The sequence below is a fragment of the Mytilus edulis genome, chromosome 9, assembly GCF_963676685.1.
Source record: "Mytilus edulis chromosome 9, xbMytEdul2.2, whole genome shotgun sequence".
Taxonomy (NCBI): domain Eukaryota; kingdom Metazoa; phylum Mollusca; class Bivalvia; order Mytilida; family Mytilidae; genus Mytilus; species Mytilus edulis.
Window position 1 is genome coordinate 87528969 of NC_092352.1, and position 15565 is coordinate 87544533.

The 15565-nt window shown below is 30.6% G+C and overlaps 1 protein-coding gene across 1 annotated transcript in view; it reads right to left on the reverse strand.

Annotated features, from left to right (window-relative positions):
* Positions 1–13774, reverse strand: part of LOC139489313 (prolactin-releasing peptide receptor-like) — a 34546-nt gene extending 20772 nt beyond the window's left edge. The window contains exon 1 of the mRNA XM_071275597.1: positions 12602–13774. Coding sequence (XP_071131698.1) covers positions 12602–13435 — 834 coding nt within the window. The 5' untranslated portion in view covers positions 13436–13774. The remainder of the gene's footprint in view (positions 1–12601) is intronic.
* Between the last annotated feature and the right edge of the window lie 1791 nt (positions 13775–15565).

A 15565-nucleotide genomic window follows, 5' to 3' on the forward strand; every position in this document is an offset into this window, starting at 1 on the left:
TTATAAAATCACATTTCTCGGCATGAACAATGCGAATTGCATACCACTTAAAAACGAGTTTATTATTACTTTTGAAGTTACTAAACGATTGTTGATATCAAGCGATATTCAATTCTCTTTCGTTATAAAACCCAAACATTCCATCATTTCACCGAGTAAAGTAAGATTTTTAACAAACCGATATAGTAATATTAAAGTCACATGAAACTTCAAATAAAAAAAAAAAAAAAATATGCATATGTTTTTTTATAACTAAACGGCTAGTTTTTATTATAAAACTTATGTACTTTTTTCTCAAGAATTTTGTCCAAATTCAGAAGAAATTAACTTTATTCAATTGCTTGCTTCCAGCAAATAATTCGCCGTATGCAGAGTGACCTTTTTCGTACAAATCCGGTATTCAAAATAGGCGAGTGCGAATGGAAAACCAAACGAAAACATCGGTCCGTCATCAAAATAAACTATATCTTATTGTACCTGTTATACACGTGCTAACCTGAATATCCATGCTTCTTTGATGATTGTTTACAAACGAGTGACAATCGTTAATATTCGGCTTTAAAACACGATCATTGATTAGCTGCCATATTTTTACAACAACACTGACCGATTGAAATATTTTTTGACGATTATACGAAATTTATGCCAAAAAAAGTGATAACATCGTGCACAGAAGAGAAGACAAAGTTTATGATATATGTATGCATTGGTTCAAGACTTGGATTAACATTATTTGTCACCGGTCACTCGTTTCATATGACATTAAACTTAAAATGGTAATACATGGATTTTATTAACGTTGTTCCGGTGATCTCTTCTGTTGTCCTCGGTTTGAGATTGTTACCCGGATTTGTTTTTTCTCTATCGATTTATGAATTTTGAACAGCGGTATAATACTGTTGCCTTTATTTATTGTACACAGTACTAGTGGTGATAAAAGGGTAAAAACAAGGAAAGGGAAATGTGACCTTAAAAAGTGTATTATTGTCGTTTTGAGACCCTGAAAAACATGTTTTTGTTCAACTGTTGTTTCCGTGACCTTGTTACTTTTATCTAGTCTAAATAAGTATCCTCTATATTTTCAGGAATGACCTCAACATGCATAATTCACTTTTCTTTTATTTTGTAGTTATTGATATGGTTACACTATGCGGTAATGATATTTTGAATATATAGTGTTAAGATAAGAAAATGCTCCACAAACCCAATGCATGAAAAAAATGTTATTACAAAATATGCATTTTTTTTTGTATTTTAAAGCGTTATTAAAAATTCAATCACGATGACGAATGCTTTATTTGTTTTCTAGAGATTGAATAAAACAGATTTATTTGTTTGTTTGTTTGAACAAATAGAGTACAGATAAAACTAAGTGAAGCGATTTTGATTCAACGTATTGAAGTAAAGAATTATATTTATTACTTAATAAATCATTAGGAGTTAAAAGCATCCAAATAAAAAATAATTATATTTCTATAATTAATTTTAATTGCAAAATCGTCTTCAGATGTTACAAATGTTTATAACAATGCAAAACCCGTTATGTTATCTAATGGTCTATGCAATCTGCAATTATTTGACACTAGGTTAATGTTATAATGATAGATTTATTGTTTCTGTTCTTTTTTTCTCCTCAAGGGAAAATAATACACCTGCTAACAACGGCACTTCAAAGGTGAATTGAAACACATTGAAATTTACTAACGGGCTAAATAACGCTAAGAAAAATAAAAAAAGTTATCGCGGTACTTTGATCGCCTTTCAAGATTATTTGTCCAGTTCAAAAGATTTTATGAAAGGCTATGACATGTGAAATAAAAGATTCAACATTTGAAAATTACAAAATTAGAAAAAAAATGACTATACTTATTTATCGGAGGGCAACTTATTCCCAAACGCTGAACAAAAAAATGTATTCATTTATTGGTATTAAAAAAGACGCGAAAGTTGCTAAAGGGATATTCAAACCAAATAGTCGAAAATAATCCGACAACACAATGACAATTGAAAAAAGAACTAACAACAGTATACAAAACACAACTTGAAAAGCTAAAGACTGAGCGACACGAACCCTATCTGTTCTGTAACTTTTATACACGAAGAAAGAAAATGATAATGCTTATATAGTGGGTCCGTTACATCAACAAGTAAATGGCTTATGAAATAGGAGGTTAACTTAGAATTACAAAAATGGGATAAATTTGCGATTTGCGATTATGTGTCAGATATAGATGAATCAATCTTCTAAACTAATTTGACGCCAAAACCCATGTTGCATTTACGACATAATGAAAAGTATGGCAACGACGAAATAGTATTAAACCGCATGTAAACTTAATTTTAAAGTTAGCCGATCAGTATAGTGGCCGGTTAAGGCCATATGCGTTTTCGCGTTTTCGTCTTTCATATTCTATAGGGCGAAATCGCGAAGTCGAAAACGCGAAAACGCGAAGTTGAAAAGGCGAAAAGGCGAAAAGGCGAAAAGGCGGAGTCGAAAACGCGAAAACGCGAAGTCGAAAAGTCGAAAACGCGAAGTCAAAAAATCGATTTCGCGTTTTCGACTTTGCCTTTTCGCGTTTTCGACTTCGCCTTTTCGAGTTTTTACGATATACATGTTATTATATCACAACATTTAAAATATAATTGGAGACAAGACTACAAAGTATAAGTCATTCAAATGATTGTAATATAAATTTCATATCTGTGACGTATTTTACAGCTGATTTCATAATGCTTGCAAAGTAAAAACTTTGGGTTGCTTGCTGTGTTTGTATAATAGATTATACAACATGTACAAGCTTTGTAAATAACATTGACATCTTTAAACAATATATATAAAGGCATTATATTTGAAATTAATTGGGTGTTATTCTATTAGATTGTACAATATACAAACAAAGCAAGCAAGCTAACCACAGTTTTGATCTACATGCATTAGGAAATTAGCTGTAAATATTTTCATAAATTAGACATTTCATTACATTCTTTGTTGACAATTACTGAACAAATTTAAAAACAGATGTATTTGTATAAAATACCTTTGAATTTACAATTTCCTGGAACTTATAGTTTGGACATTTTAAAATAAATGAAATTAATCATTATTATCGCCATGGTTCCTTAAAATACATAATAATTCATTTAATGCTCTTGTTGTTAATCTAAAAATTTTAATAATGTGGAGATAAGACTTTTGTCAAATAAAACTTGGGACGGTTTCGCGAAGCTATCCTAAGACCTGTTATAAGATACTAGAATATCTTATGACATGTCTTATGATCCTCTCAGGACTATCCAAGACCTCGCCTCAAAACTGTCGTAGGTTGATCCTAGCAAAGATATCCTAAACCTGTCGCATATTCTTTTAATTTAAACAAAATGTAACCTGGATTTATGGAAAATTCATGTAAATGTAGAATGTGTTTCCCATATATCACTTAACGCATTGATTAATATTTCAAATTTTCAAAGATGGAAATTTGTTCATCTACAGGAGACACCAAGGGACAAGGGATATACTGTTGAATGTAGTAGACAATAAAAACAATCCTCCCCGTGTCAGAACCAGATTAACAAAACAAATAGAGAAAAACTGAATCTGGTCAATTAACAAATGTATTTTGAAATGTCAAAAATATGATTTCAAGCAAATTGTATACTGAAAGACATTTTTACAAATATAATTATTTAAAGAGAGTAACTCAATTAGATTAAATCAATTTTAAATAAGGCTCTCTAAATACAATATCAACTACATGATGAGTACATGACTAAAATATAATTAATCTACTAATATACACATGTAAACAATAGATGTATATAAACAAAATACAATTACAACAACAAAAACCGCCTATAGTTTACATTGTGGCTTAACTTATAAATTTAGCACTTTTAAAAAGATAATGACTTGTAAGAGTATTTGAAACAAAGAATGTAAAGGAATTGTCTAATTTATGAAAATATTTAAAGTAAACCATAGATATGAAATTTATATGACAATTATTTGAATAACTTATACTTTGTAGTCTTGTCTCCAATTATATTTAAAATATTATGATATAATAACATGTATATCGTAAAAACGCGAAGAGGCGAAAAGGCAAAATCGCGAAAAGGCGAAAAGGCGAAAACGCGAAATCGCGAAGTCGAAAACGCGAAAAGGCGAAGTCGAAAGCGCGAAAAGGCGAAGTCGAAAGCGCGAAAAGGCGAAGTCGAAAACGCGAAATTGGTTTCTCGTTTTCGCGTTTTCGCCCTATAGAATATGAAAGTCGAAAACGCGAAAACGCGAAAACGCGAAATGTCCTTAACCGGCCACCATAGATCAGTGATATACAATATAACAATAACTAGTAAATCAATTGTAAGATTGTTTATCATCATTTCTATATATATTTAATTGCCTGAAATACAATAAGATCATAAACAATGTATTAGCAATCAGTATATGTTTAGATGTTCAGTAATGAACATTGTTAGTCTATCAGCAGACGATTTTGGCCCAGACATTTGTATATTAAAATGATTTTCTAGATCAAAATTGCAAAATTAGTAGCGATGAAAGATATCCTGAACTTAGCGTACAAAGCCTATTGTTGTATTTCTACTACCGTTAAATAACACTGTAATAGGTACGTGTGTCCGAAGCGCATATCTAATAAGAAAATTAGTAAAACACAATCAAGTGAAATCTCAAGACGTAACATCATAAACTCTTAAAGAATGTACTAACGGAGAAGTTAGCTTGGTTATAGTACATCAACGGTAATTAAAATCGCAGATCTATATTAGTTGGAACATAATATAATGATTTAAGCTATTTGATTTTGTTTTTGGATAGTACTATATACCTATTCTGATACCATATATTATAACAAACATAATGAGTTTTTACTGAGTTTTGGAAGAATACAAAAAATCTTTTCAGGGTGTCACTTGTTATTAATATATCATAGTTATTTACCACTTATACAGCAAATGTGACAGAAAAAAATCAGAGATAATTCATATTTATGTTGATAACTGTATATTACTATTGAAAGTCTTTTTTTAATGGTAGATTATTTACTGTTACAGGTACAAATTAGTCATAAACAATTGCACTTTGTTCCCTCTTTTGTACTGAATCATGATTAACTGTCTTCTAGTATATGTTGTTGTTTTATAACCGATTTTGAGCCCAAAAAATTTGAACATTATGTAATAAATTACATGCGTCTGGGGGAATTTCTGATTAACTATCACCAGGAACGCTCAAAACCGAAAACCTGAAAGCTAAGGATAATATTTCAAAACAGGCAAAGAGCTATATGACCAATAAAAATCAAAGGCAATAGCAAACAAATGTATAAAAAAGTAAAATAACAAAAAATACCCCTGAAAAAAACCAAAAGGCAATACCAAAACTGCAATCATATCAAATGAATGGAAAGCAACTGTCATATTCCTGACAAGGTACACGCATTTCCTTATGTAAAAAAAAGTGGATTAAACCAGGTTTTAAAGTATCTTATCCTCTCGCTTGTATGACAGTCGCGTAAAACTCCTATCAAAACAACTTTGGCGAATGAAGTGGAAAACCTTAGTTTCCTAATAATTTCAATATTAATAATCGGACAATTTAGAATAATTTGTTTTAAATAATGTCGATACTGAAGGGATAGGGCATTGATGTACGAACAATAGCAGTGAAGACTAAATTTGTTGTCTACATATTTGCAATTATTTGGAATTATTAAATTGACAATAAAACTCAACAAAAGTACATCTACAGCCATTATTTGGTAACAGATGGCGAAGACTTTACAAAACAACTAATTTGGGTCTTCAAAGTAGAAAATCTGAAAGTGTTATCAATCAGTTTAGACGGATTTATAAAAGTTTTTCAAAACTTGTTTCCGGATCTTATTTTAGACTTCCAAGTTGAACTGTACTTCTCTGATGTTTAGTATTACATCTTTTGTTGATAATGAGATAATGTTTAAATCTGAATGAGTTCATTATATAATAACGTTGTATTTTGAATTTGGCTAAATACAGGCCAGAATTAGTCTTTGTTTTATACATTCAAAGAATAAATCACATTGCTATGTTTCATATTTCAATACAATTTTGATCTAGGCGATTTGTTTATGATTACAGAAAACCCGTTGATTTGCGAGACTATCGCACCAATGTAAGTCCTCCTACTCGTTAAATATGACGTCTAGTCCATAAACAACATCATCTACGTATATAATAACAAGGGGCAATGACGTCATATGGCAATGCAGCAGGTGTAATATATTTTCGTAAAGTAAAAATATACCATCACTGCAAGATAGAAGACCCATGGGATACACATTTGTATTATAATATTGTACTGCAATGAAATTATATTAATTTTTAAATAGTACTCGTAGGAATAGATATGATTTATCAAAATATTTATAAGTAACTCATGACATGGAAAAAAATCAAAATCGTTACTATCAAATGTCTTTCATGAACAGTCAGTATATGTTCATACAATAAGTGAAAGACAAAATCACATAGCATTGGTACTTTTAATACTATAAGACGATATTTGGACCCAAAAAATCGTTTTGAAAGTACAAAATCTATCGATGTATTTCGTCGATTTAAATCCAGAGTATTTTGCCTAGATGAAATAATTCTATTAACAAAAATCCACCCCGATAAAAATATATACCGAATTCTTGATCTAATATTATTTTCGTTTTATTCATTTCTATCTTCACATTTCTAATGATCCGATAGACATGTTTTTCATTAAACAATATCTATTTTTATACAATGCTTGTATCTGAAAACAAGCAGATCGACCGACATTTTTGTTTATCATAAATATGGTTTTTTATACATTATCTACGGTAAAAAAAGCTACGTTTTTGTTGAATTTCATGAAACATTAAGTAATCATCCACTCGGAATATTGCTTCACTTTTTGTTTGTTTGTATAATTATTTCTTTTACTGTTTCAGTTATGTATATCAACCTATGTGGTCCTCAAACTACGTAACATGGGTGTTAAGAAAATGCAGTTCTATTCAATAAAAACTAACTACTCAAATAAGTTAGTGCTATCGAGTTTGGAAATTCCTCGAGAATAGTAGAAGCTTATGAGCAAAAATTTTAATGTCAATAAAATACCCATTTTTTACCAGAAATACTAAGAAATTATGAAAACAGGCCAATGAAAGTTATGACAAAGTAGTAACCAGTCCTTCGGACTTGGGAAAAATTGAATTATAAACTTTGTCTCTGATTCCAATAGATAAAACTATGTGATAGTGATACATCTTACAGGACTTCTCTTTCATAGACGGGTTTGTCTTTTTCTCATTTATAATCTTTTAATTTTTATGCTATGAAATATTTCATAAACTTTTGGTAATAGCGCACCCTATTGAGAGTTTATTAACATGTCATTAGTTTTTCAGAAAAAGAATATTATATGATTATTTTAGAACGGTTTCCGTAATAACTATCGTATCTAAATTAACTTCGATTAAATATGTATTAAATTATCGAATCATTTCAACGAAAAACATACGGAGTAATTTGAGTATTTCGTTTATCAACTTTCAAAACTTCATTACTGCTTTTACTTTTTGAAAAGCACGTGAAAGTGGGGAGTGTAACTAAAACACGCTCAACCATTTGGTTGCGATATGATAAATGGCTCATTTCCCCTGTTTGATCCACAAGGTAACGTAAATTCTCAGTATTGAACTTTTGAATTGCAAATCTCCTTTTCGTGTGAAATTACACAGTTTTCGTAATCATGATGATTTTAAACAACTCGAAAACCACAATGCTCTCATTCCTTTAACATAAAAACAGAAAAGTTGTACCGAAAAACAGTTATGTTAATACAATATATTTATCAATGTTTGTAGTACAAAACTGTAAAAGAAATTAAAACGAATTGATTGAAGGAATATAAAGGCTTCCCACACACTCAAATCACTAAGTCTGTATGTATCTATTAGCCGAAAAATGAAAACTTAAACAGTAACAGTATTTCATGAATATTATCATTTCGTAAAATGATTAAAGAGAATTTAAACGAATACACATCGCTGTTATTCATTTCGTCTATTTCGATATCTAGTGATTTATAGATTGAATTAAGTTATCAAGATACTACTTTCAATCACCTACTGTATAATGCTTTAATTCTTTTAAAAGTTATCATCGGATTTTAACACAAGTTAAAAGGCGGGTGGTTTGAGAGGAACCGGATCTTTGCAACACTTCCGGAGAACCTTGGTTCATCGCGTTTTTGATAGGTTCATATTGCACAACAATTAAGGGTATTGATGGAGGGGGAGTGGGGTCCTTCATTTTTGTATTCTTAATTTTTTTCGCTCATTATTATTTTTCTTTAAAACAAAACCCGGCTATTCTATTAATACTTAATAACTGTATTCCGTATTTCTGTAACTAGTATATTTTGAGCCAATTCTTTGATTTTTTGCAGTTATTCTTTATTCTTTAAAACCCAAGTTTTATCTGTTTGTTTAACCTATTTTTCTTTATTCTGAAGTTTTGACACAGAACAAAAGTAAATCTTCTGTCATTATTTTGTATCAGATGGCAAAGACGTCACAAAATAACTAAGTAGAAATATCAAATAGTTATCAATCATTTTAGACGGATTCATATGAACATTTCAAAACTTGTTTCCGGGTTTGTTATGAGACCTCCAAGTATGAATGACTTCTTTACTGTTTTTCTTATTTTAATTTATTTTTAATAGTAAAATACGATTTAAAACTAAATTGATCTAATGGTTTAGAACGTTATATCCTAAATGTTGCTTGATACAGTTCAGAAGTAGTCATTTTTTTTTTATAAACATTCAAAGAATAAATGACATTGCTATGTTTCATTAATATTTCAGCATACGTTTTGATATATAGTGGATACATTTATGATTAAAGAAAGCACGTTGATTTGCGAGACTGTATTTCACAAGAGGAAATCTTCCTATTTGTTGAATATGACGTCAACTCTATAAACAACATGTTCTATGTATATTACAACAAGACGCAAATTTTGCCAATGACGTCATATGACAAGGCAGCAGGTGGAATACATTTTTGAAAAGTAAAAATATATCATCACTACAATTTAAAAGACCCTTGAGTACAATACTGTTCTGTAATATAATAAGGTCACATATTCAAATATTATTCGTAGGAAGAGAAAGGTTCTTATCCTAATTACTATATATAACTCATGATTTGAAATATTATAAAATAACCAAAATGTCTTTTTAGAAAATCAGTATATGTTCATATAATAAGTAAACACAAAATCACAGAGCACTAGACATTTTTTTAAATTAGAGTAGACAATATTTGACCTCCAAAAAATCGTTTTAACAGGACACGGTCTATCAATTAGTTTTTCTATAATTTGAAAAGCACAATAGTTTGCCAAGATAAAAAAAAACCTTCAAACTGATATCCATCCTGGAAATAAATTATTCTGATTTTTTTTATCTTATATTCTTTTCGTTTACTTTCATTACTACCTATACATTTCAAATGATCCGAAAGACTTGTTTTCCCATAAACACAGTACATTATCTACGGTAAAAAACTACAGTTTTTGTTTAATTTCAGGGTAAATTAAAGTATTTATATCGAAGCAGTGAACTGGTACACTTTTTGCGTATGTATATAATCATTATTGTTTACTGTTGCAGTTTTGAATATCAACATATGTTGTCCCCAAACCAGGCAGAACGGGTGTTGGAAACATACAGTTCACTACAGAATATCTTCTAAAAAAAGTTATTAATATCGTGAAGTGACATTCCTCGAGAATACAAGAAACCAACGAGTCATAATTTCAATGCCAATATGATAAAATTGAGAATGGAAATGGGGAATGTGCCAAAGAGACAACAACCCGATCATAGAAAAAAACAACAGCAGAAGGTCACCAACAGGTCTTCAATGTAGCGAGAAATTCCCGCACCCGGTGGCGTCCTTCAACTGGCCCCTAAACAAATTATATACTAGTTCAGTGATAATGAACGCCATACTAATTTCCAAATTGTACACAAGAAACTAAAATTAAAATAATACAAGACTAACAAAGGCCAGAGGCTCCTGACTTGGGACAGGCGCAAAAATGCGGCGGGGTTAAACATGTTTGTGAGATCTCAACCCAGTCCCCTATAGCTCTAGCCAATGTAGAAAAGTAAACGCATATCAATACGCACATTAAAACCTATTTCATACCAGCCATACTATGAAATTATGAAGGTTATAAAGTTATAAAGAGTTGCTAAAATGAAAGCTATAATGATTATACGAAATAAAAACTAATAACTTAAAAAATTCAACAAGCGAACCAAATAGCCGGTCCTTCGATATTGGTACGTTTTAACTTAAAGATTTTGTCTGTGATTTCCAATTCATTAAGACAACGATGACCACAGACGGGTGTTCGTATCCCATTTACGGCACGTTACGTTTGCGCAGATTCGTCTTACATTTTCGCAAAAAAAAAAAGCATTACGTTTGCGCGAAATTTACCAATTGAAAAGTACCTACATTTGCACGGATTTATGCAAAAACATATGAAAAAAACTCTCAGATGAATTACAGGCAAATTTGCGCAAGTGTAATACAATTTCTCCACGCAAATGTAACGCGTTTCATTTTAAAGTACGCGCAAATGTAGATCGCCCCCATTTACAATCTTTAGGACATTCCAAAGTTTTGATAACCAGAGCATCTATTGAAAGAAACATGTGTTGTTGGCAAGGTTATCATATTTGTTCCTGAATTTTTCAAGAACAAAATGTACTTTTAGGAACGGTTCCGTTAAAACTATCTGATCTTAATCAACAGACCTTAAGTATGTAGTATCTTATCGATTATATCGACAAAACATATCTGGAGTATTTTACATAAAACTTTCAAAACTTCACATGTTATTTGACTATTTGTAATAAATGTGAAAGTAAGGAGCTTAAAGACACTCAAAGATTTTGTCAATATCGTGAAACGATAAATGGCGCACAATTTCCTGTTTTATCCGCAAGATTACACAATAATTCAATATTGGATTTTAAAATTGCAAATTTCATTTTCGAGTGACATCACACAAAAAGAAAAGTTTTGGTATTCATAACGATTTAAAACAACTAGAAAACCACAATTTTTAATTTCTCAGTTTCTCGTAAGTACAAAGAAGTTGTAAGGAAAAGCTGTTAAGTTAATACAACAACAAATTTATCAATGTTTGTAGTACAAAATTGTAAAAGAAATTAAAATTGATTGAATGAATATGTGCTTCCGAAACACTCTATCCGCTAGTCTCTGTCTATTCATCCGAAAACCATAAACTTTAACATTAACAATATTTCATGAATATCATTTTTTCGGGAAAATTAATGATTAAAGAGAATTTAAATGACGAAACATCGCTATCCTTCATTTTGTCTCTTTCGATATCTAGTGGGTTATAAATTTAATTAAGTTTTAAAGTTAGGCAAGATACCGCTTACAATCCCCTACTGTATAATGCCTTAACAACGCGAGTCTTAAAGTTAACATCGGATTTTAACATAAGTTATAAAATGGCGAACAGTAAAAGATGAGCAAAAACTTCCTAACCCTTCCGGAGAACCTTAGTTTTTCGCGTGTTCGCATGGTTCTTACTGCTCAATAGGTTCATGGTTGCTAAATTTCATACTATGCTTTTAATTACTTCCACTTATTGCCATGATGCTTGTCGTCTAAAGGTTTTGGATCGTCCCCCATTAAGTTAATATCTTCCAAATATTTCCATTTTTTTTTTAGCTATATAGCAAACAAACAAAACCACGGAAATACTTTTTATGAATATATTTGATTTATAACGATTTTTTTTTTGCAAACTACGTCGATGAAAGTTGTTAAAGATACATCAATACTATAAGAAGGCACATTGCGGGGGATATTTCATCCTTTACATTTCTAGAGAATTAAAACGATGCTTGATACCATCATTGAACATTTTTAATGCATAAAGTTAAAGATTATAGCCGTGGTTTTATGACGTAATTCATGGCATAAAACAAGTGATTCAATACCACAATTTATACATTTCGACTATGATAAAATACTTTTACCAGCAAATATATATAGAAAATATGAAAATTACACTTTTTTAGAATTTGCGCGTCTGAAACGTGTTTCTGTATTTACCCTCGCTAGTAACGCTCATACCCCAAAACAAATTAAAAGCCAACGATGTATCAATTACCCGAACAAGTGAGGAGATAAATGATTAAAGGGGACATATAGGTTACAATTCGTGTGATGAAATTATTTTAGGCGAGGTACAATGTGTTCTATTTACATATAGTATTACTTAAAGAGTAAAAACTTCAGTATATTTCTATTTTTCGGTTTATACAAAACTGGTAAAATTTTGAGGGAAATGTTTGCAATAAATTATTTCTTATAAAGCACAAACTAATATAAAAGATTTAAAATGTGATTCCCTAATTTGGAAAAATTCAAATTTAAAATTCAACCTCAATTTAGGGCTAGCTTTGAAAACTATATTCTTTCTATACTTTGATGATTACCTTTATTTTTGATCTCAGCTGATGCATATCTCGTTCAACATGACAGTTTCCTGGTGCTGTCCTTTTCCAAAGAATAATGCCTATGACCAAATATGTGATTGAAAGAATCGTTAATGGAATGATATAGGTCAGTAACAAAATGAAAACAGTATAAATTTTACGGGATAAATATGGCGGCCAATGTTCGTCACAAACAGTAATTTCGTTCGAGATTCTTGTTGTTTTTCCTACAAATAACTGTATCGATGCCAAGGATATCGCACAAATCCAAACAATGCATATGACGTATTTTCCACGTCGGTAAGTTAATCGGCGGTGTAACGGAAACATAACGGCTATAAATCTATCTACACCAATTGCCATATTTGTAAATACGCTAGCTGCGACTGACAAGGGTTGTAGAAATAAGACAAGGGGACACATAATATCGGGGAACACCCAACGTTGGCAAATAACGTCCGCAAACGTAAAGGGCATGCAAAATATCGCCATAACTAAATCAGATGCTGCTAAATTAATCAGGTAAATCCGTAAGTCTGTCCTTGATCTTCGGCCCCTCGCAAAAACAATAACAACAAATAAATTCCCTGCTATGGATAAAAGAGTAGTCAATGAATATAAAACGATTAATCCTATGAGTCCATCTTCTGGAATTGGCGGATAAACGTAAATACTTGAATTATTCCTTAAAATTAACGAGGTATTACTTCCATTTAACTTCAAATCACAATTTTTACTAAATGTTGAATTATAATCCAGTAGACATGTTGAAATATTAATATAATTTTGATCAAGTAAATTTGTAGAAGAGTTATAATTGTTAATAAATATCATGATTTATTTCCATATCTATAAAAAATCGGGATAAAAGTTAATTCCTGATTATTTGTTTTCCTATAAGAATATCGTACATGCTACAGAGGAATTTCTGTTGGAACTAAACATCGTCTGTACGTGGTATATGTCCGTAATAATGAAGATGGGTAAAGAAGACATGTATAGTTGTATGTTACTTTGTCTGTAAATATCAATGTGTGTTTGTAATTGATTCTCGGATGTAAGTTACATTGAGGATTTACCGTAATTAATACTGAAGTAAATTTCTGTTAATACGATCAGCTTTATCTATTCCACTAGAGCATAGAATCATCCTAATTAATAAAACCAATATTAAGTATTTAGGATATAACTCGAATGTGATATATACTCCGATCGTATTTAGATTTACAAACGATTTCTGATACACTGATCGTTAGGTGTCTTGTAGTATTAATTTCATGTTGTTTTAAAAGATTGATAAACAATGACTAATAAACAATTAGACGAACATGCTTTTCTATTACAAACGGTGCGTTGTAATTATTTCAAACATTTTCTCATTATTCACACAAATTTTTGAACTAATAGCTTCTGGAATTATAAACAAAACAAATGGAAGCGCAACGTGACCCATCAAACTCTATAAGCATAAAACTTAACAACTCTTTCTGACGAATCTAATAACGAATAACGTTTAAAACAGTGCATAAAAGTGCAACTTTAATTTTCAGAAAACTTTAAAGTACATTTACATGTCAAAATTTGAAATCATCTGCCCCGTTAAGAACGAATAATAAATAAAACAAAAACCTGAAGCAATTAGCGGTTTTAATATACACAAAAGTGAGATCATATGCAATATAATTACATGCAAAGGCAGGTTTGTATGTGCGTAATATCATTAAAATAACGATTTCCATAGAACATGTGCATCTTGATAGTTAAATGTTTCAATGTCAAAAATTCTGCAAGAGAAAATAATTTCAAATCCTGGTTTAAATTCTTTCGGATGTTCGTCACCAGTGTTTTTGATTTTTTTTCATAATACATTCGGAATCTAGTTTAATCCAAGTTGTGCCAAAAATGTTTTGAATTTCTACTTTTTGAAGTTCGTTGTTCATATACCATCATTTAAAAAAAAAAAGCTTGTTATTTTTGAAACAAAGAAGCGAACATTCTTTATAACACTTGGCCCTACAAAAGATACATTGAGTCTAATGTAACGACAGTGCACAGAAGAACCAGTAACCGTTAAAATAAAAACAAAAGCAAAGCAAAGCAAAACATAGTTGGTTTAGACTCGCCTGGGTTCCTAACATATATATATAACTTTATTTCCTCTATCATAGAGATTTGGTCAGGCGCGTAGCTACGTTTACGTCAAAACGCCCGGGCGTACACTTGAATTTTAATCTCAATACATTAAACAGATCTGGTTTAAAGCACACCAGTCTTTTAAATCTTTCTTAAAAGCTTGTAATTGCGAATAAAAGTGACAAAATTTTCTTACGATCAAATGGTACCGTATTATATATTTGTTAATTTTCTGTCAGTCAAAGTCAGAATCTTCTTGGAATTCTTCTTACTTTCCTTACGCTTAAAGCAATTCTTAATCAGCTGAGATTCGATATGTGCTTTGAATTTAGCCGAACCTAAATTTATGACGCGAAAACAAGAAATAGAGAATCTAGATTTCATCGGAGGCGTCAAAATTTAGGTTCAATATGTGGTAAAAGTTTTTTTTAAATATCAATAAATGAAATTTTACGAAAGTTGGACAGAAGCTTGTATTCTCAAAAGAGTATCCAGACCATATTGATGAAAGTATATTTTTAATTTACCTTTATTTAACTGATAAAAAGAATTTCTGTTTATTATAGTTAACAAGTAGATACAATCTTTGGTTGAAGTTTGTTACACTTCAATTACTTTGTAAACTCTTCATCGAATCTTATGAAACGGCTTTTGCAGATGTTTTTTTGTGTCTGAAGCAAAATTTTGAAAGTTTTTTTTCAGTTGACATACATGTATGGGTTTATCCTTCAGCAGTTAACAGACGCTCTGTGATTATTATTTTTTACATGTATAATAATTTTGAAAACCTACAGACATTGTAATGAGACTTGGGTAGAAGTTAATATTCCA